Source organism: Haliotis rufescens, unplaced genomic scaffold (assembly GCF_023055435.1).
Source record: "Haliotis rufescens isolate VD_foot unplaced genomic scaffold, xgHalRufe1.0.p SCAF_8, whole genome shotgun sequence".
Lineage (NCBI taxonomy): Eukaryota > Metazoa > Mollusca > Gastropoda > Lepetellida > Haliotidae > Haliotis > Haliotis rufescens.
Genome location: NW_025964372.1, coordinates 3,159,807 through 3,181,814, shown reverse-complemented (window position 1 = coordinate 3,181,814; position 22,008 = coordinate 3,159,807). Strand labels below are relative to the sequence as shown.

The 22,008-nt window shown below is 41.8% G+C and overlaps 1 protein-coding gene across 2 annotated transcripts in view; it reads left to right on the top strand.

The window, feature by feature from the left end:
* LOC124144618 (lachesin-like) overlaps window positions 1–22,008 on the top strand; it is a 167,247-nt gene that overhangs the window by 140,036 nt on the left and 5,203 nt on the right. The window contains exons 2-5 of one of the 2 annotated variants that reach the window (XM_046514104.2): window positions 13,316–13,428; window positions 14,041–14,245; window positions 17,034–17,183; window positions 19,477–19,605. In XM_046514104.2, the coding sequence (XP_046370060.1) occupies window positions 13,316–13,428; window positions 14,041–14,245; window positions 17,034–17,183; window positions 19,477–19,605 (597 nt within the window). Of the gene's footprint in view, window positions 1–13,315; window positions 13,429–14,040; window positions 14,246–17,033; window positions 17,208–19,476; window positions 19,606–22,008 lie in introns of both variants that reach the window. The other variant, XM_046514103.2, reaches the window with a different exon arrangement.

Sequence of the window (22,008 nt, the reverse complement as noted above, 5' to 3'; positions counted from 1 at the left end):
GGCGAGTATTTTGTAAACATGTAAATAAAAGTATATATAGTCTTATTTGTGAGAGTTAGTGAGTGAGTGAGTATGGTTTTACGCCGCTTTTAGCAATACCCCAGCAATATCATGTCGGTGGACACCAGAAATGTGCTTCACACATTGTACCCAGTGGGGAATCGAACCTGGGTTTTCGGCTTGACAAGCGAACGCTTTAAACACTAGGCTACACCGAAGCCCCTTATTGTTGAGAGGGGATATGGTTAACATTAACGTGATTTGGCAATTTTGTTTATAAATTATGAGTGACACACTCTTAAAAATAACAGGTGGTTTTTTTTCTTACTGATTTTAAATGAGGAACTGATAGAGGGATATGGTAACCACATCTCACCCGTACCCGGGTAACCATAAGAAGCGAGATTCATCTTATTGCGACACCTCAGATCGGGAATGGATGTCAGTATGTCCTGTCTTTACAAAGGCTTTGATTTTTGTTTAACGCCGCACTCGACAATATTACATCCATAATGACGGCGTCTGTAAATAATCGACTCTGGACTAGACATTCCAGTGATTGACATCATGAGCATCGATCCCGGCAACTGGGATACGATGACATGCATCAACCAAGTCAACGAGCCTGACCACCCGATCCCGTTAGTCGCTTCTTACAACAAGCATAGTCTCCTTTGAGGGCAAGCATGGGTTGCTGAAGACCTATTCTACCCCGGGCCTCACGGGTCCTATATAGTGAGTGAGTGAGTGAGTATGGTTTTACGCCGCTTTTAGCAATATTCCAGCAATATCACGGCGGGGGACACCAGAAATGGGCTTCACACATTGTACCCATGTCGGGAATCGAACCCGGGTCTTCGGCGTGACGAGCTAACGCTTAAACCACTAGGCTACCCGACCGCCCCTGGGTCCTATATAAAGGTAAATTAACAAATTTCGGGACAATGTAGTTAAGGTCCGAGACAGCCCGAGAACTGACAGCCCTGTCCCTGCTGTGGAATAAAAAACTATCCTATCCTATCTAAAAAACCTTCCTATTTCATGATATACCGCATAGAAATAATAACGACGGGGACTCTTCCCACAGAGCAGTCTCAGGTCTGAGACGAACGGAGCTCCCATACGTCGACCTGTTACACCGGTTGAAGCTGGTATTACTTCGCGGAACATCCCCGCTGAACATTCGGTTCATTCTGAGTGATTATGACAGAAAACAGTCGTTGTGGTGAAACATTTACCAACAGATGCCTTCAACACCTCAATTTGCGAATACAACACACGCCAAACAACGCCTTGTTAGATAATAATTATTATATTTATATTTTTGTCATCGATAACGACAGGGCGGCAATAAAATTACACGGTTTGTGAAACGTTTTCTTAGGCAACAGCATTCATGGGTCTTGGAGACGTGTTGGGGAACCATTAACTATTCATTATAAACATTTTGTAAAAATAACTTACCCAAATTTGGTATATCATGGTTTAATACTTCTGCACTCCAAAACCCTTGTATAAGGAACGTCTTCAAGACAATTATTGGAATTTTTATCATTTATTTCGGTGTGAGAGCGGTGATTAATAGGGCGCATCTGTTTCGTTGGAAATCCATGCTGAGTTTTATTATCTCCCAACAGACAACACACTGCTAAAACGAAATTGGATCTTGTTTTATCAAAGTTACGCTCGTATAATGGAATGTATTCGCTTCTGTAGCGCTTGTTTCAGAATGTATGTTTCAAAAGCCATTACCAAGGTTACTTTGACGCATGCGCATATAAACTAACATAAATTGAATTTGATCATGTAAAACAGATAACGAGATATGTTGAAACAACAAGTCCACATTTTAGAACGTGTGAATATAATGACCATGCTCCTGTTTCGGAACAGTGAGGTGAGGTGAAATTGGGTTTAACGTCGCGTCCAAGATTATTGCACTTATACAGTGACGTGCATGCACGTGTGTGTGTGTGGCTGCTTGTACTTGTCCGGACTGGTGCCGATTTATAGTGCTAGCTTACTGAGATACCATGCCGCAGTTTAACATGAATACCCCACTCAGACACAGTATAGCCGACCAGTCCATGTTTTAGCCCCTTAATGCCGAGCGCCAGACAGGGTAACAACAAGTACCATCTATTAACGTCTTTTGGTATGACGTGGCCAGGGATCGAACCCCGGACCTTCCGCTCTCCGGGCGGACGCTCTACCACTAGACCACGGAGGCGGTCTCCTGTTTCGGAACGAGAGATATCTGATGAAATGTGTGTATTCTGTTAATGTTAAAAGAACCGATTTTTTTTAACACATCAGTTCATTTTGCGCGTAACAGCACACTTGTAAATGCTGCCATTATGAGATATGATAATATCCTATTCAATATGTCTGACATATTCGTGTTTCTATATTTTGAAATGTTGATAGTGCAATGTAAGAACGTCACTTTCAGCGTTTTCCATTACAGAAAGCTAATAAGCGGAGCTAATCTTTCATCCGGTAGAGGAAGTAATTGCTCACGTGGACTATCAATATTTGAGACAAATATTGTTAAATGACCAACTTGGTAATAATTATATATCCCCGGATAATAATATAATATTTCTTATTTGAAAGTTCCGATTTCGCTGATCTCGGCGGAAGAAAAATGGAAAATAGATTCAGTGTCTGCAAAGGAGATGCGTCTCTCATCGGTTTGAGACGCAGTTTGCTGTAAAGGGTTATGTCCCTTAGGCAATAAGGATCCGGTCATCGTGGGTTCGAATCACAGATTCGTCTGGAATAGGATCATGTGTCTGTCAGACCCAAACCAAGTTCTTAAGTTACCTAACATGGTAAAGCTTTATAACCAGTGTTCCTTTGAACGTTCTCCAACGTTAAACAGACCGGCTAATAAGAGCGAAATGCTGACGTCACAAACTAAGGGATAACACCGCAATAAGCCGATGTTCGACTCCTACTGACCTTGTTGTCATTGCGGGGTGACATATGTGTCAATAATCCCTGCATGCACGTAATCAAGTATGTTTAATTGCCACGTGTTATATAAAACATCGTTCAGGGTGGCCCAGTCGTCTAAGGCGCCGCTGTGCAGAGTTGCGTCCCTTGGGTACGCCAGAAACATATGATTTTGGGTTCGAATCCCGGTTCACCACGATTATGTTTCTAGGTTTGTCAGCGCCATACCCGTGCCCGTGGGTTTCACCGAAGTGGTAAACGTCTGAGACCTGCATCAATTCGGGCTTTCCTCCCACATTAAGCTGACACGCCGCATAATTGGGATACTGTTAATAGCGGCGTTAAACCCAACTCACTCACTCACTCACTCTGTGAGATATGGCAGTGTGTCGCAGATGATCCTGTTAGGGGTGGGGTGGGGTGGGGTGGGGGGTGGTTGGGGTCGTTGCTCATAATATCAATCACTGGATTGTCTGGTCCAGACTCGATTATTTACACAGCCGTCTTAGTGCGGCGTTAAACAACAAACAAACCAACAAACTTATATATCTCGTGAGTATCATTTTCTGATAATTATTCTTTATTATAAACAGAAAAAGTTATTAGAAATTTGAAAATATATGTATTAAGAGCCGGAATAAATTGGATACGGCGGTTTTGACTGTGACGCGACCGCGTTGCTTCCTACTATCGATCACTGGTTTGCCTAACCCCGACTCTATTATTTACTGAGGCCACGACTAGTAGTGGTAGTAGAAATACCGGTAGCAAATACAGAACTTTCCACAGCTGTCGACTCGTAATCGCCCTGTTGTTTTTTTCTACACGTAGGTCCAAACGAATTGTTATTTCAGTGGTGTCGTGTGCAGAAAGGGAATTGCATTGTGACGTATTTAGGTCACATGGTATTTTAGGACTTCCGGCCCTTTGGTGTCGCCTGGGTATTTTCTTTTGGTTATGTGATGCTAACTATTTTCCCGAACAAAAGTATACAGTTGTAGTCATAGCTGTAGTTGTTGTAGTAGCAGTTGCAATATTCCAGCAATATCACGGCGGGGGACACCAGAAATGGGCTTCACACATTGTACACATGTGGGACGAGCGAACACTTTAACCATAGGGCTAACCACCGTCCCAAATAGTAGTAGTAGTAGTAGTAGTAGTCGTCGTAGGAATGATAATGATGGTAATAATATTACTACTACTACTACTACTACTACTACTACTACTACAACTGCTACTTAATATTACAACTACTACTACTACTACTACTACTACTACTATTACTAATACTACTACTACTACTACTTCTACTTACCCGTGATGATCCGGGGTAGATTAGGTCTTCAGCAACCCATGCTTGTCGTAAGAGGAGACTAACGGGATCGGGTGTTCAGACTCGCTGACTTGGTTGATGCATGTCATTGGTCCCAATTGCGTGAATCGATGCTCAATAGATTGGATCAATCACTGGATTGTCTAGTTTGGACTCGATTATTTACAGGCCTCCCTCATATAGCTGGACTATTGCTGAGTGCGGCGTTAAACAACAAAAAAACAACCCCAAAACCCCCAAAACTACTACTACTTCTACTACTACTGACTTTCATTTGTCATATTATTCACACTTTCCTAACACATATTATGACAGAAAATCACGGTTTTTAAAAACGCAAAGTGCCACCAAAGCAAATATAATGGCGTTTTTTCTTGCTATCATTTGTCTCCCGTCAAAGATGTCTTTATTTCTACTTAACCCGACGCAGGGGAAAAGTCGACACCAAACTCTCAATCTTCCCCGACTTGCGGAACATTCATTCGGAATCAACCGGATTTGATAATTATCAAATTCCGAGATCCAGTCTTGACTGTGAGGCCTTACCGAACTCTATTTATCACCGCCGACAAGTGGTCATCACGGATCTCCGCGGACTACGCGGACAATACCCGGACACAACGAAGTGACCAGACGTGTCTGGACTTGGCACAAATAGCCCCATGTCCAGTCACAAATCTCACGTTGAACGATAATGCATTACACTTCGGGGAGAAAGGACCACATTTTAAATGGCGATACGTTTCTCCTGCACGTGGTAGGTCGGTTGGCTACTAAGACAAGATAGTATTACTGACATATCTCTGAAAATTCCGTTAATTCCTTTTCGCTGGCTGATGCCAGGAGTTTGGATATTCATCTCAAAATAACAATCATCGCAGACATGTTCAAATAGACTTCCGCGACAACTCCAGTGTTGGAAGCATATATATTTTTCAACTATACACAGGTGGCACGAGTGCCCAGTCATCTAAGGCGTTTGGTGTAGAGTTGCGTCCCTTTGGTCTGCCAGGATCCTACGGTGGTTTGTAATACACCCGCGGTCGTTGGTGTCAACAATTAAGGCAGTCAGTCTTGCATTACTTCGGAGTTCCCCCCTCGTTACGCCGACACATCCTGCCATGAGTAACACAATCGGGTCACGAATGTCTCCGCTGATTCTCGGACGGGGCGAAGGGATAAAATCTGAACCGAAAATATGGTTAATAATGCTATCCACGATCGATTGATAACCGTGAATCGGTTCCTCCGTTTTTGTCTGCAAAACATCCACATATAAGCTCTGATTAATGTATTGTCATCAACATCGACGTCATCATCATCCTCATCCGTTTCAAACACTCCTCCCCAACTCTATCTCACCCCTCGACCTCTAACCCCCCCCCCCCCCAACCCTCCCTCACTCGAATCCTCCTCACCCACTCCACCTCTATCTCCACCCAACCCCACCTACCTGTGTCACGAGAATTAAAAAATAGGCATGCACCTTTAAATAATTCACAGCTGCTCTGGGGCGGTCGGGTAGCCTAGTGGTTAAAGCGCTCGCTCGTCACGCCGAAGACCCGGGTTCGATTCCCGACATGGGTACAATGTGTGAAGCCCATTTCTGGTGTCTCCCGCCGTGATATTGCTGGAATATTGCTAAAAGCGGCGTAAAACCAAACTCACTCACTCACTCACTCACAGCTGCTCTATTGGACTCTTTTAACTACACGGTTGATACAGCGAAATACGGCGTAAAACAACATTTGTTTGCAAACAATTACATACGTAACATCCGAATTACCACCACCAAAAGTTTCCATTTGTTTTCGCTTGGCCTACAGGCATCCATTACATCTTCCCGTGGTTTCCATAGTGACTCATCCAGAAATTCTTGTTTCATCTTCCATGAGGATGCGACCGCTCAGCGTAATCATAGCCTTGATTCAGTTTCCTATTATAGGTAAAACCCTGGTCGTTCTGATTATCTTATCACTGTAATTATAAAGTCTACATTTAGCTACAAGGACGCCTGTGTTTCACTTGAACAAAACAAGTTTCTTCTTAAATACAAGTGTCCGAAAAGTAACTGTTAAGTTTGCACAACATTTTAATAATAATTTCTTTCGATACTTCGCAAGTCTACTTTCGTCACAGTCCAAGGGGTAATGCTGGTGTAGTAATTGTAGCCGAATCTTAACGCTACCTGGTTCCACGCTGACATTGTTAAGGCTTATTACGTTATGAAATAAATCATCGATTTAAGAATTACACCATAATGTCTGAATGTAGAACCGCCAAAGTGGTATAGGTTCATTGTGGTGTTCGTAAACCGCCTGAAAGTGTCCCGACCTCTTAAATATAAAGGTCAAAATATTCTCTCTGAAATTGGGCCCCACTGACACACAAACTGTCTCACTTTACAAATTCGTGCAATTAGAGAATTACTACCGATAATCAGCTGTGATGTGAAGACAAACGGTCTCTGACTCACCCGCCGTCGACAGTAATACATTTCACACTGAGAATGAGGGCTGTTGTTGGAATAGCTTGCTGATTATACTGTTGGGAAAGAAATTTATGTGAAATTGGCAATTGTAAAAGTGTCAATTTCGTTGTGTATGGTTGACAAGGATACGTGGCATTTTCTACAGCTTGGTGTCATACCCTCATGTGTGTGTGTGTGTGTGTGTGTGTGTGTGAGAGAGAGAGAGAGAGATTCAATGTGCAAATGTAAATAAATGGTGTCAGTTTAACGCCGGTTTAGACAGTATTTGAGACAGGTCAGGATTAACGTCCCTTTTGGCTCACTCACTCACTCACTCACTCACTCACTCACTCACTCCACCCCACCCCACCCCACCTACACGTTCACTCACCCACCAACCCACTCACCCACCCACCCACTCACTCACCAACCCACTCACTCACTCAAATGTCTACACTCTTATTTACATCATATCCCATTTTCATCTGATCTTCTGTAAAACACCGTCGCTCACAGAATTTGAAAGCCAATTTTCTGAAATAAATCGAGAAAAATTTGGTTATAGGCTCTATCATTACATCGGAGAAATTTGAAACTAATACTAACAAATAAAGTGAAGTTACCACATGTAATCGAATACACCATCCCATCGTACCTGTCCAGCAATACTTTCCCATACAGTGTACAGACGCCATGTCGACATGGACGCTAGTTCATTATCCGCAGATCATTTCACCTGGGAGTAATCCTACTGTATTCATTGTGCAATATACATGACATTTTTCACGAAATTAAATATCCCCCGCTATTAATCATCCACTGCAACACGAGTTTCAAGTGTCATTCCCATGGGAGACCTGCAAATGTGATTTGTTGTGGAGGAAAAAACTAAGCGACGAGTAAGAGAAATTAAATTTAGAATAACTCACATTGTCGCGCTTTTGCCCGCGTGTAAGAACATAATTCACCATCGTATGTCATTGTTGGATGCTGGAAACATACAAAACCTCTTTCTAGACTGGGAACTATGAGCTAGTCCTGTGCTTATTGCCTTTGCTCGTCACGCCAAAGTTCACGGTTCGATTCCACAAATTTCACATACGTGAAAAGCATACAATGGCTCCTATAGATGAGGGCGGCCGGATAGCATAGTGGTTGAAGCGTTCGCTCTTCACGCCAAAGACCCGGGTTCGATTCCCGACATGGGTACAATGTGGGAAGCCCATTTCTGGTGCCCCCCCGACGTGATATTGCTGGAATATTGCTAAAAGCGGCGTAAAACCGTACTCACTCACTTCTACAGATTTTAGAACCTGTTTGTATTTTCACCTCCTCCGATGTCGTAATAATTCTAGGGTACGACATTTCGTACCCAAACTGAAGAACCTCAAGCGTCTCTCTCCCTGAGTGTGAAACGATTACTTGCTTCACATCTCTCTCTTGTCTTATCTGGAGATACAGCCGACTATATAAGCTTTTATCGGACTCGTGATACGTTACCAATGTCTAATAGCGTGATAACCTTCTTAAATACCATCTAAAATGATTTTTGACCAATAGGGATCACGCCAATCAATAACACGCTTACCGAATTGTGATTGACAGCTCGACAAGCAGGACGGTGTGAATTTCAGAGATAAGTCATTGACTGATTGAAAGTACGAACTGAGGAAGATGGATCGTTATGGTTAGAGTGATAAACGAGATCTGAACGAGAACTCGCGAGAATTGAGCAGGCATGGTAAAGAAGGGAGCGTTGTCAATGCTTATGTCATGGAATTAACAAGTAGGCGAAAAAAACTCTCCGACCCTCGTGTGTTGTAACAACTTGCTCGTATTGATATGGAATAATTGGATTACAGTGACATTTAGCTCTCCAAAATTAGTTGAGTGAACGAAATCTGACGGATTTGTGTCGCTTTAATATGACCTTGACTTAACCGAAAAACGACGCTTGTTGTTCGTTTCCGCTTGATTTAATTTGAACACAGCGCTCCTTTCGGGGTTGTCTTGTACAGGGCAAGGGTAGGTAACTCTTCTATTCGGAGTCGCTGTGGCGTTACACAACAGGAAAAGACACGACATTACATCGATATTTGAAATTCACGATATAACTGGATAACACTACACGCGGCCTGAAACCACTTTCGTTCATTCATTCATCACTTGGTTCATCAACAACTTGTGTTTCCCCTACATAAACTGTCTCCTTCACTTCGGGTTTTTCTCCCACATCCAGCTGACATGCCGTTATAAAACTGAAATACGCTTATTTACGGCGTTAAACCAAACTCAATCACTACTGCAAAGTTAAAAATATTATTGCACCTTTTGAGACAAAGTAATTAATATTGTCCCAGGCTCAATGAAATACAAACCGAACAAAGATAATTATTTGTATTATTTTTAATTTTCTTTGACATACCTATTTGAAACATTTCTTTCTCGGTTAAATTAACTTACTAAGCCTCAGCAGAGACCATATAATAGATATGGTCTCTGGCCTCAGAAAATTTATAGAAGGTCGGGTTTATAAACAGTTCAACCCTGAGTGTTTTAATATTATTTAGTATTATTTCAAAACCTACAATCGAATCGCGGCGCCTAAGACGACTAGGCCACCCGTGCCAATACATAGCTTGTAAACAAGCAAGTGATTGATATTAGGAGCAACAATATCCTATCACCGAATCTGCCACCGATGCATTATGGGACGAACAGGTCCCTGGGGACCTATTTCACCTGGGAATCCCCACGGGATTCTGCTGCAAATTTGTTTGTTTGTTTGTTTGTTGTTTAACGCCGCACTCAGCAACAGTCCATCTTTATGGCGGCGGTCTTTAAATAATCGAGGCTGGACCCGACAATCCAGTGTTTGGCATCATGAGCATCGATCAACGCAATTAGGATACGATGACATGTTCAAACAAGTCAGCGATACTGACCACCCGATCCCGTTAGTCCCTCTTACGACAAGCATAGTCGCCTTTTTACAGCAAGCATGGGTTTATGAAGACCTATTCTACCCCGGATCTTCCGTGGTCCGCTGCACATTTTACTGTATGCACCAACCATACTTTACTTCCAACTACTTGTCAAACCCATTTTGTTCTCCATGATCTTGTTTGCTTTTTTCAATTAAAATAAAATACTAGGAAATGCTGCAATCGCTTTGAACACCGTGAAGCAGGAAGTGGCTAACAAAGAAAAGGCGGAAGTTGTCCGCCATATTGAATTCAATTTCATCACCAATCAACTTGTCACCGAGGAGAAGAATGAATATGTGAATAATTTATTCCCATTACGATTTTGGTAATTATACGGGGAACAGCTGCTTTGAGGCTTTTAAGCTCCGGTTAGTCATTAACGAAAGGCGAATTATCCATAGTTTACTGGCTTTTGAAATGAGAGTTTAATAAGCCTGCCTTCCCTTCCTCCATGGCCAATCGCATTGCTGTGCGTGAATTATGAAAAACACAAGTACCAATGGGTGCTATTATTGGAAATGTTTCAAACGACGCGGGGTTCTTTTTAAAGATACGAGCCGTAATTGTGATTTACGTGACTTATCATATGTTAAGATACGCATTACTTTGCAACAGCGTTTTGTAACAGCGTAGTTCAACCTGGGACTCTTTAATCAACTTCTCAAAACACTCCGTGCCTGTGATGAAAATGTTCACTCCCGGCAGACATTATGTCAAGAATGTTGCTGATGCAGAATTAACTATCCTCTAGACATACATCATGCCATAGTGTTGAGGAGAGGGGACCCAGACTTCCAAGGGGCCGCAATTCGCTGTGCAGCTGACTGCAAGAAACCTATGATTCTGTTTCTTGGATTGTCAACCAACACCCGTGTTCTTGTTTGTTTGTTTTTTGTTTTTTTGTTGTTTAACGCCACACTCAGCAATATTCCAGCTATATGACGGCGGTCTGTAAATAATCGAGTCTGGATCAGATTATCCAGTTATTGACATCATGAGCATCGACCCACGCTACTGGGATTCGATGACATGCGTCAACCAAGTCAGCGAGCCTGACCACCCGATCCATTAAGGCGCCTCTTACGACAAGCATTGTCGCTCTTACGGTAAGCATGGTTGCTGAAGACCTATTCTACCCGGATCAACACGGGTACCGAGTTTCATTAAGGTTGTAAACGTCTAAGATCTACATCACTTCGGGCTTTCGTCAGATATATGACTGAAATACTGTTCAATGCGGCTTTAAACTCACTCACTCTCTCCCACTGATGATGCTAATGCAACATAGACGATTCAAAGCTGAACCATTAATAATGGCGTAATAAGCTAGGGGCGAAAGAGCACCCTTGTTGATGCGCTCTCTTGAAAGACGAAAGGTTGGGTTCTATTCCAATAATGGCACAACCCCCCTGGACCCACTGGACCATGGTGTATCATCGCTAAAATAGCCGTAAACCCAGTCTCACCTACTGTTCATTGGTGATTTTAATTTATTCCCCTTTCCCTAACGGTTGTTTGGGGTAATTAATGACGAAAAAACAACAGCACTGTTGTTGCTGTCTGTGTTTCTGTTGTTGTTCAGCAACAACGGAACGGTGGAGTAGCCTAGTGGTTGTAGCGTTCGCCCGTCACGCCGAACTCCCTGGTTCGATTCCACACGGGTACAACGAATGAAACCCATCCAAAGTGTCCCCTCCCTGATACGTCGGACATAATGTAAACAGCGGCATGAAAGTCATCTTCCCGAGGCAAGTGAGTTAACTGACTATAAAAGTCCAGTTTCCACCCTTGCCGAACTAGGCTGGTATTATGGAGATACATTTTGGCTGGACTAACGAGTTTATGCATAGTCCAATCAAAATCACGCACCGAAATCAGAATCCGGTTCGTAGAGTGTCATGCAGATTTCGTTCGACTGCAGGATTTGCAAAACATGTGCACCGCTGACTCGTTGTCAACAGATATTTTCTAAATCTTTTCATGTTTTTAATCAAGGTGCTCACGTGATTTGATGCACTTCGCGATGTAAGACTCGTTTTATCACAATATAGATCTTGATTATCGATCAGATCGTCTTGACTGGGCGCCACCGTTTTGTTTGAAACAAATGCAAGTGATACGAGAGGTTGAATCTGATTGGTCAATAGGAGAGGCATAGAAAGGACATAACTCGTAATAGCCACTGGTGGCGCTACGATCGAGCCCAGGAATTCAAGGGTGGAAACAGGACTTTTAAAGTCAGTTAACTCTCTTGCCTCGGGAAGATGCATGAAAGTATACTCACTCTCTCAATTACTACGAACGAGGAATTGGGACCACGGCCAGATCACAAACTGGCTTCACTCATGCTCTTTCTGAAGTTTTAGGTCATTCGTCACCATTCGCCCCTTTCCGTAACCTGCAAGAAGACACGTCCCCCAATCAATGAATGTTATGTGCGAAAATACGACAAACCAATCAGAATGCGCGTATGACTTCAAGTACTTCGGTCAAAGAATCCCGCAGGAATTATTTTTAATTTTACCCGTCTTGCGTCAAAAATATACCATAGATACAGTTAGACGTGTTCAATCATAATGTATAAATACCGTAAGTCCTGATTTGTTTGTAATAGCATCTGGAATATATGACATGGGGGAAATATAGGTGAATCATTACGCAACGAGTTGACAATACCTTTAACTAGGCCCCTCTTGCGTTAAGACGGAACCCAGTCCTAAAAATGGCCACTAGAGGGGCACGAGTCGCAATTCGGCTTGTCCCGGAATGACACGAGTTGGTCACGAATGGTTTCAGGTGCGACGTGCGACGATTTACCCTTCTGGTCACTTTGCCTCTGTTTAATGAGTGTGAAAGTAGGTGACTTGCGACGCAGCTATGCCCTGTGACTGTGTCGCTTCATGTGTTTATTCTGTGTTCAAGCTGAATTTGTTTCTATCACAGTAATAGGGGGCGTTGACAGACTGAGTGCTTCATTGGGATATAAAATTACTTCCGCCGAAAACAAATCGTGATTAAACCGAGCTCTTCATTGTATAGCAGCGTCTTTCTATCCCGATAAAGTACTGTGACTAGTGCTCCATCTTTGTTAAAACACAGCTATAAATCACGCTGTAGTAGGGCTCTTAAACTGGTCCCGCTGTTGATAAACGCTGTTGGTGAAAATCCGCAAAAATACCGGTCATAGGTGCGCATGCGCAGCGACCAATCGAATATTAATAAACATGTCTACACCTCGAAAGTTTGTTTTGATAGAATAAAATATAACAAACGACTCTCCTGATGTTTATTTTTTTTGAGAGCATTTTACAGCGTCTGCAGTCCACCTTTAGTTTTCATCAAATTCCGATGAGCATGAATGTTGTTTTGCGTCGTTAAACTTGTAGCCTGCTCGTTTCGGAAGACAGGAGCCCAGTCCATAGGGTATGCTAACCTTTTAGAGTGTATATCAAGATAGAGATACATTTCACGTGATCGAACGGCGATCTTTCATTGGACAAGAGACTAAAATTGTGTTTTGATATGGTATGTAGCTATTTCACAAGTTGTTTCGTTTCGTTTCAGTGACCCTTGCCGCCCAGGATCCGACTTTTGAGACACCCGTGGTTAATGTGACAGTCGTTGAAGGCGCGACGGCGGTGTTGCCATGTAAAGTCAGTCACCTGGGACGTCACAAGGTAGGCAACTGCGTCACTTCCGGGAGGGTGGGTGTTGGGTGAGTTTATATTCTGCAGGGAGAGGGGTGGTGGATCATTAGGGTCTTATGCAATCAATTTCACCAGTCTTTACCCTCCAAATATAGAGACGCAGTGCATTTTTTGAATACTGCCTTGTTATGTACAGGGACCGTGAAGATCCGGGGTAGAATAGGTCTCTAGCAACCCGTGCTTGCCGTAAAGGCGACTATGCTTGTCGTAAGAGGCGACTAACGAGGTCGGGTGGTCAGGCTCGCTGATTTGGTTGATGCATGTCAATATCCTAGTTGCGTGGATCGATGCTCATGATGCTAATCACTGGATTCTCTGGTCCAGACTCAGTTATATACAGACCGCCGTCATATAGCTGGAATATTGCTGAGTGCGGCGTTAAAGAACAAACAACACATGTCATGCATAACAAGTGGGTAGAGGTGAGCCTAGTCTTGAAGTGTCCAATCGTTGATAGCACCGCCGGTCTCACATTAGTAGTCGGTTTCCCCGTTGTGATTTGGCTGAAATGATATTGTTCAAAGCGGCGTAAAACAATATTCATTAAATCCCTCAACCCCATGTGTGTGTGTACCGTTGCAGGTAGCGTGGACTGACCAGTGGTCAACGCTTCTGGCGTTCATGGACACGAGAATTATCGACGATGAACGTATCTCCGTGGACCGACCTTTCGGCAACGACTGGAACCTGCACATCTCGGGGGTGAAGCTCGATGACCAGGGTATTTACAACTGTCAGCTTAACACCAAGCCGGTCAAGATACAAACAGTCGTCCTAAATATACTTGGTGAGTGACTGCTTGAAGTCATGTGACAGACTGATGGTGGTAACAACTGACTGATGACGGTAACAGCTGATTGGTGACGGTAACAACTGATAAGTGACGTAACTACTGAATGAATACGGTAACTACTGATTGATGACGGTAACAACTGATTGGTGACGGAAACAGCTGATTGATGACGGTAACAACTGATTGATGACGGTAACAACTGAATGAATACGGTAACAACTGATTGGTGACGGTAACGACTGATTGGTGACGGTAACGGCTGATTGATGACGGTAACAACTGATAAGTGAGGTTAACAGCTGATGGATGACGGTAACAACTGATTAATGACGGTAACAACTGATTGGTGACGGTAACAACTGATTAATGACGGTAACAGCTGATGGATGACGGTAACAGCTAATGGATGACGGTAGCGGCTGATTGATGATGGTAACAGCTGATTGATGATGGTAACACCTGATGATGACGGTAACACCTGATGGATGACGGTAACAATTGATTAATGACGGTAAGAGCTGATTAATGACGGTAAGAGCTGATTGATGAAGGTAAGAGCTGATTGATGACGGTAACAACTGATTAATGAGTGTAACGACTCATTGATGACGGGAATAATTGAATGATGACGGTAACAACTCATTGATGACGGTAACAACTCATTGATGACGGTAACAGCTGATTGATGACGGTAACAACTGATTAATGAGGGTAACGACTCATTGATGACGGCAATAATTGAATGATGACGGTAACAACTCATTGATGACGGTAACAGCTGATTGATGACGGTAACAACTGATTAATGAGGGTAACGACTCATTGATGACGGCAATAATTGAATGATGATGGTAACAACTCATTGATGACGGTAACAACCGATTGATGACGGTAACAGCTGATTGGTGACGGTAATAATTGATTAATGACGGTAAGAGCTGATTGATGAAGGTAAGAGCTGATTGATGACGGTAACAACTGATTAATGAGGGTAACGACTCATTGATGACGGGAATAATTGAATGATGATGGTAACAACTCATTGATGACGGTAACAACTCATTGATGTCGGTTACAACTGATTGATGACGGAACAGCTGATTGGTGACGGTAACAAGTGATTTGTGACGGTAACGTCTGATTGGTGACAGTAACGTCTGATTTGTGCCGGTAACAAGTGATTGGTGACGGTAAAAAACTAATTGGTGACGGTAACAACTAATTGAAGTAAGAATTGACTGAAATATTGGTACAACTCGTTTGAGTGGAGTAAGGTAACAATTGAATGAAGTAAGGTAACAATTGAATGAAATACGGTAACAATTGAATGAAGTAAGGTAACAATTGAATGAAGTATGGTAACTATTGAATGAAGTACGGTAACAATTGAATGAAGTAAGGTAACAATTGAATGCAGTATTGTAACAATTGAATGAAGTATGGTAACAATTGAATGAAATACGGTAACAATTGAATGAAGTATGGTAACAATTGAATGAAGTATGGTAACAATTGAATGAAGTAAGGTAACAATTGAATGAAGTATGGTAACAATTGAATGAAGTAAGGTTACAATTGAGTGAAGTATGGTAACTATTGAATGAAGTACGGTAACAATTGAATGAAGTAAAGAAACAATTGAATGAAGTAAGGTAACAATTGAATGAAGTAATGAAACAATTGAATGAAGTAAGGTAACAATTGAATGCAGTATGGTAACAATTGAATGAAGTATGTTAACAATTGAATGAAATACGGTAACAATTGAATGAAGTATGGTAACAATTGAATGAAGTATGGTAACAATTGAATGAAGTAAGGTAACAATTGAATGAAGTATGGTAACAATTGAATGAAGTAAGGTAACAATTGAGTGAAGTACGGTTACCATTGAATGAAGTACGGTAACAATTGAATGAAGTAAGGTAACAATTGAATGAAGTACGGTAACCATTGAATGAAGTAAGGTTACAATTGAATGAAGTACGGTAACAATTGAATGAAGTAAAGAAACAATTGAATGAAGTAAGGTAACAATTGAATGAACAATAATAACAACTGATTAAAATAGGTAATAACTGAAGTAATTATTATAATTGATTGGAGAGGGAATCAATGGATTTACAAAGGATTACCATGGAGTAACATCGGATAACAACTGAAGGCAACAATTGATTTGAGTAAAGGTTGACTGAAGTAACGGTAACGATTGATCACTTGACTGCAGTTTGGGTAGATATCATCGAGTGAGTGAGTGAGTTAGATTTAACGCCGCTTTAAACAGTATTCCAGTTATATCGCGGCGTGTCAGCTTAATGTGGGAGGAAAGCTTGAAGTGATGCTGGTCTCAGACGTTTACCACTTCGGTGAAACCCACGAGCACGGGTATGGTGCTGACAAACCTAGAAACATAATCGCGGCGGGCCGGGATTCGAACCCACAATCATAGGTTTCTGGCGATCCCATGGGACGCAACTCTGCACAGCGAATCGCGGCGCCTTAGACGACTGGGCCCCCCGGCCCCCTGATATTATCGAAATAGAGGTTGCGATTGAAGTGAGGTTATACTACCCGAACAGTGGTACGACGGATTGTAGAATTGTCACGTGACAGGTTAATGCAGAAAGGTAACAATAATTGATTAAACAATTGACCCAGGTAAAAAATAAATAAGCGTACCGTCGACTGCCCCGGCATGCTGAGAGCAGTTGTCAACATAAACATTGATTTTAAAAACAACTTTTAACCAATAAAAATGATGTAAATGTAATTCTACTTACAGTTCCTCCGAGGATCTTGGGGGCGCAGTCGGATACGGAGGTTGTGGTAAACGAGGGGCTGTCGGTCAGTCTGTCCTGCAATGTGTCCGGAATACCTCGGCCCACGGTCATGTGGTACAAAAAACCCACACAAATAGGTCAAACGAAAGAGAGTGAGTTCTGCCCAGCAACATCTAGTAAGCGTTCTTACAGTGACCAGTTCCTGCACGTAGACCTCTAGGCTGTCCTGCACCTTGACCGGATTACCTCCCTTTGACCTTCCTTCTGAACATTCGGAACACTTCGGGATGTTCCGTTCAGAATTAGTTCCGAGTGTTCTGATTGGTTGTTAAACCGACTTCTGCTATTGCTTCTTGTAACAACTGGTTTGATTGGATCGTGGATATAACGTTGTCTTTTTCGTTGGTGATCGACTTCTTTACTCTAAGTCTTGAGTATTAGCGTGCATATTCTTTGCTTTACATGTCAGTGGGATATAGACGGTAATTAATCTCAAACTTGTGAGAAGAGTTGTGAACATTTTAATGCATATGGAAATATGCAGTTTTCAAACAAACCACAAAAAACACCCCAGGAAGCCAAGAGGAAATGAAACACGTAATGTTCAGTATAATAATTAGATTTCTTTATCAATCATATATCATTACCAGACCTTATAATGTTCACAAGGGAGATAACAAAAGTTCACAAGGGAGATAACTTCTTTTACAATCTCAAAAACCGGACCTGTCTAAACTGGACAAAAAGTCCGGTTTATGCAGGTTCCACTGCATCCTAATACCATACTATCAGACTCTAAGTCGACAGTCAAATAACGTATATGTTGAACTAATATTACTACGTACGTCATGACGGAAATAGGTGTTGCCTCAAGGGTTTGCGAGACAAGGACAGATAACTCCTTAATATCCTCTAGACAAGGACAGATAACTCCTTGGTATCCTCTTCCGTTATGTATGTAGTGTTTTCCGCTCAGTTGTCTTTATTCTGTTCACCTTATGTTGCAGACGTGCCTCAGTTATCTAACAAACCCTTCTGGCCTAATATATGCATCCCCTGCTTAGAGTCATGTAGACTACTGTGTTTGGTTTGGTGTAGTTAAGAAATAACCAGTCAATGTCTTTTTTAGCCTTGCCGTGTGATTGTGTTAAACTGGGTGCCTGTATCCCAGAAAAGCGCCACGGCGGCCGCGCATTGTCACGACACCAGTTGTGGATGCACACATATTTTCATCAATTTAAACTTGAAAATATTTTAGGGGCGTGTGTTAAAATTGAAATTGTTCCTTCAAATATTCAAACACAATTGCTTTGAAGGAATAGACATGTCAGCCTGTCCAGTTCTATTTACCCCACTCATTGCATTGCAGTCTACAAGAGCAATTGTTGTTGTTTTTCATAAAGACATCATATGATAGTCGTATTTGCCTTTCAAACAAAATTTAAAATCCTTCGTGAAAACGTTCAAACATCATAAACTAGTAGGTCTACGGTGGCCCACAAGGGACATGGAGTCTGTTTTTCAATATTTTGATATTTCTCTAACTGTTATCGTTACCTTTTGCAAATTAACACTATTTGTGATACAAATATGTGATAAATCATGTATAAAGAAGATATTGAATCGCTGAAAAGTGAAGCGAAAATGTCAAAAACTAAAATGAAAATGTCAAAAACTAAAACGAAAATGTCAAAAACTAAAATGAAAATGTCAAAAACAAAAACGAAAAGGTCAAAAACTAAAATAAAAATACAGAAAACTATTTACACTGCGGTGGGAATATTATCACCGCGGTGGAAATAGTTTTCTGTATTTTCATTTTAGATTTTGACATTTTCACTTCTGTTTTTTGACATTTTCGTTTTTGTTTTTGAAATTTTCATTTTAATTTTGGACATTTTCGCTTCACATTTCAGCGATTCAATAGCTACTTGAAAGTACATTTTCCATGTTTTCGGTTGTTTTTATACGTGATTTATCACATATTTGTATGACAAATCGTGTTAATTTGCAAAAGGTTACGATAAAAGTAAGTGAAATATCCATGTCCCTTATAGGTCTTAAAAAATATAAAAGGCATTTAGAAGCGATACACTTAAGGAAGAGAATTTATGGATGTCAACTTCTTTATTATGAAGGAGTAAGTATACACACTGCAACGTTCCGTTCCTCATAATAAAGATGTTGACGTCCATAAATTCTCTTCGTCATTTAAAAATATCATTGAAACGATTTAAGAATCTACTCGGAAAATTGTTACTCCGTTTCAAATCAAGCTTAAGACTGCTGTTTAAGACACTAAAGCAGCTATTTCCGGGTTCATTAATAATCCATATTAGGGAGGTGTGTTTATGTACATGTATGAAATAGACACGTGTCGATTTCGTTTGTTGCACAAAGACCACACACGCAGGTCGGTGTCAAATGTGATATGTTTGTCAACAGGAATCGGCTTCTCTGGTGAGGTTTTGATGATCCATAACGTCACTCGCTACTGCGGCGGCAAGTACGAGTGCGTGGCTGACAACGGCGTCCCCCCAGCCGTCAAACGTCAGATCAACGTGGGGGTCAAATGTAAGTAGAAGCATCACCACGCTGCACATTTGTTTGTTTGTTTGTTTGTTGTTTAACGCCGCACTCAGCAATATTCCATCCATACGACGGCGGTCTGTAAATAATCCATTCTGGACCAGACAATCCAGTGATTGACGTCATTAGCATTGATCTACGCAATTGGGATACGATGACATGCATCAACCAAGTCAGCGAGCCTGACCACCCGATCCCGTTAGTCGCCTCTTGGCGAATGGGTTGCTGAAGACCTATTTTCGCCCGGATTTTCACTGATCAAGAGATGGTGATGTGACTGTTCATCTTCTAGAGCCTCAAGAGTTGCTTAGGTTGTATACTCCCCATGGAGCTGATCATGAAAATTGAGTGCACACAGGGCTAATTATAGACATATTACGGTCTGAGCGCAATTGACCAGTTATGAAATATAAAGTGCGCTATACAAATTCATGATATCATAATCCCTTTGAGAGAATGAAGCCATCTGATTGGTCATTTACGTCCACTTGAACTCCTTTACGTCGTCCTGGACATAGAAAAAGTTCGGTTCTTCAGCTTGTGGAAGCGAGTACATTCGTCGCCACTCGCATCTTTCCGTAACTATCTTTCGGCGTGTCTCGGAATAACAGTTGTTGCACACGAATAGCCTGCGTGGACCCAAGGGCTGGCCACGGTCAAGGGGAGATAACTGCGTTTGTCGTAGAATGTTTTAAGTATCTTTAAAAGATTGAAAGGACCTGATTGGACGATATAAAAGCAAGTTTATTCAAGTAAACAATCAATGTTTAAGCGTTAGGTCACCTGAGGACAACTTGTTAGTTAAATTGTCAGTGGTGAATGATGTTTCGTAAAATATAAGGATCTTAAATTCTCACTTATCACAGCTATATGTCAGAATGATGAGATCTGATTGGTCCACGTGATCTTGATAAAATACTGCGAATCCGTCCTTGGAGGGGAATTAATTTCTCAGCGGGTGAATAAATCTCTTATACCCCGCCTCGAGCAGGTCAGGCTGCACGTGGATTTCTGAGAGGCAGAATAAATTCCTTATGCCCCGCATCAAAGCAAAACGCCGCACGCTTTTTCCGAGTCAGTGGAACAGCTGTTTTGTATCAGCTTTGAATTTGTTTGAATGTTATTTATAAACCTCCTGTGACGTCATCCTATTGTTCTCCAGTCGGGTAAAATCTCATAAATAGGGACGTTGTAATATCCCTGGGATTTTATAGGATATTCAAGTCATATTTGCTATATAATGTGTTATAATATCCCTGGGATTTTATATAATGTCCTGGGTATTTTATTAATATAACTTCCGTTCAGATTGTAACATGTAATGTAATGTAAAATCAAATGACAATATTTTCTTTATATTCCCGAGGATCGAAACGCAACCTTCATATCTGTAGCCCAGTGAGTGTAGATAAGCCGCACTGCTTTTCAGAATGTCCTTTTTAAGATCCGTACGCCAGCAACAGATATTTTACGCCCGTTTCCTAAGGTTCATGGAAAGTATGTTCGAAACATAAAAATGTTGATAAATGTTGTTTAAAGTTTCTTTTTTCGGTTTATAAGTAAGATGAAGCACTTCCCCTCGGGTTGTTATGATATTTAAAACCCTTTCCCTCGGAAAATCCCTCGGGGCAAGCCCCTTGGGATGCGGGTTTTAAATGTCATAACAACCCTCGGACGTGTTTTATCCTATACATAAAAACATGTCGGTAAGATAAATTCGTTGTAGCAGATCAGTCCGGGTAAGAGCGGTTTTATGAGTCCCGCGTTAGGTTTAATACCATGGATATCCCTCGTTATTCCGCTACAACTTATGATATTATCATGGTCAGAATTTTTAGAATATATATACTATTAACTCACTTACATGTAAATAAGACGAAACTTGAAGGGTGTCTTTTTTGTGAATTTGTCTTAGTTATAAATGCGTACTCGTGAGTGATATATACTGTTGTGTTATAAGGATCCGTAGCAGCGGCAGTCTTTCTGTCATATTGCCACGAGCGCATGAAGTTACACTGTAATTTGACCGCCTCCGTGGTCTAGTGGTAGAGCGTCCGCCCGGAGAACGGAAGGTCCAGGGTTCGATCCCAGGCCGCGTTATACCGAAAGACGTTTAAAGATGGTACTTGTTGTTACCCTGTCTGGCGCTCGGCATTAAGGGGCTAAAACAAGGACTTGTCGGCTTGAAGTCAGTATACTGTGTCTGAGTGGAGTGTTCATGTTAAACTGCGGCATGGTATCTCAGTGGGCTAGCACTATAAATCGGCATCAGCCCGGACTAGTACAAGCAACCACACACACACACACACACACACACACACACACACGTGCATGCAATTCGCTATATAAGTGCAATAATCTTTGACACGACGTTAAACCCCATTTCAC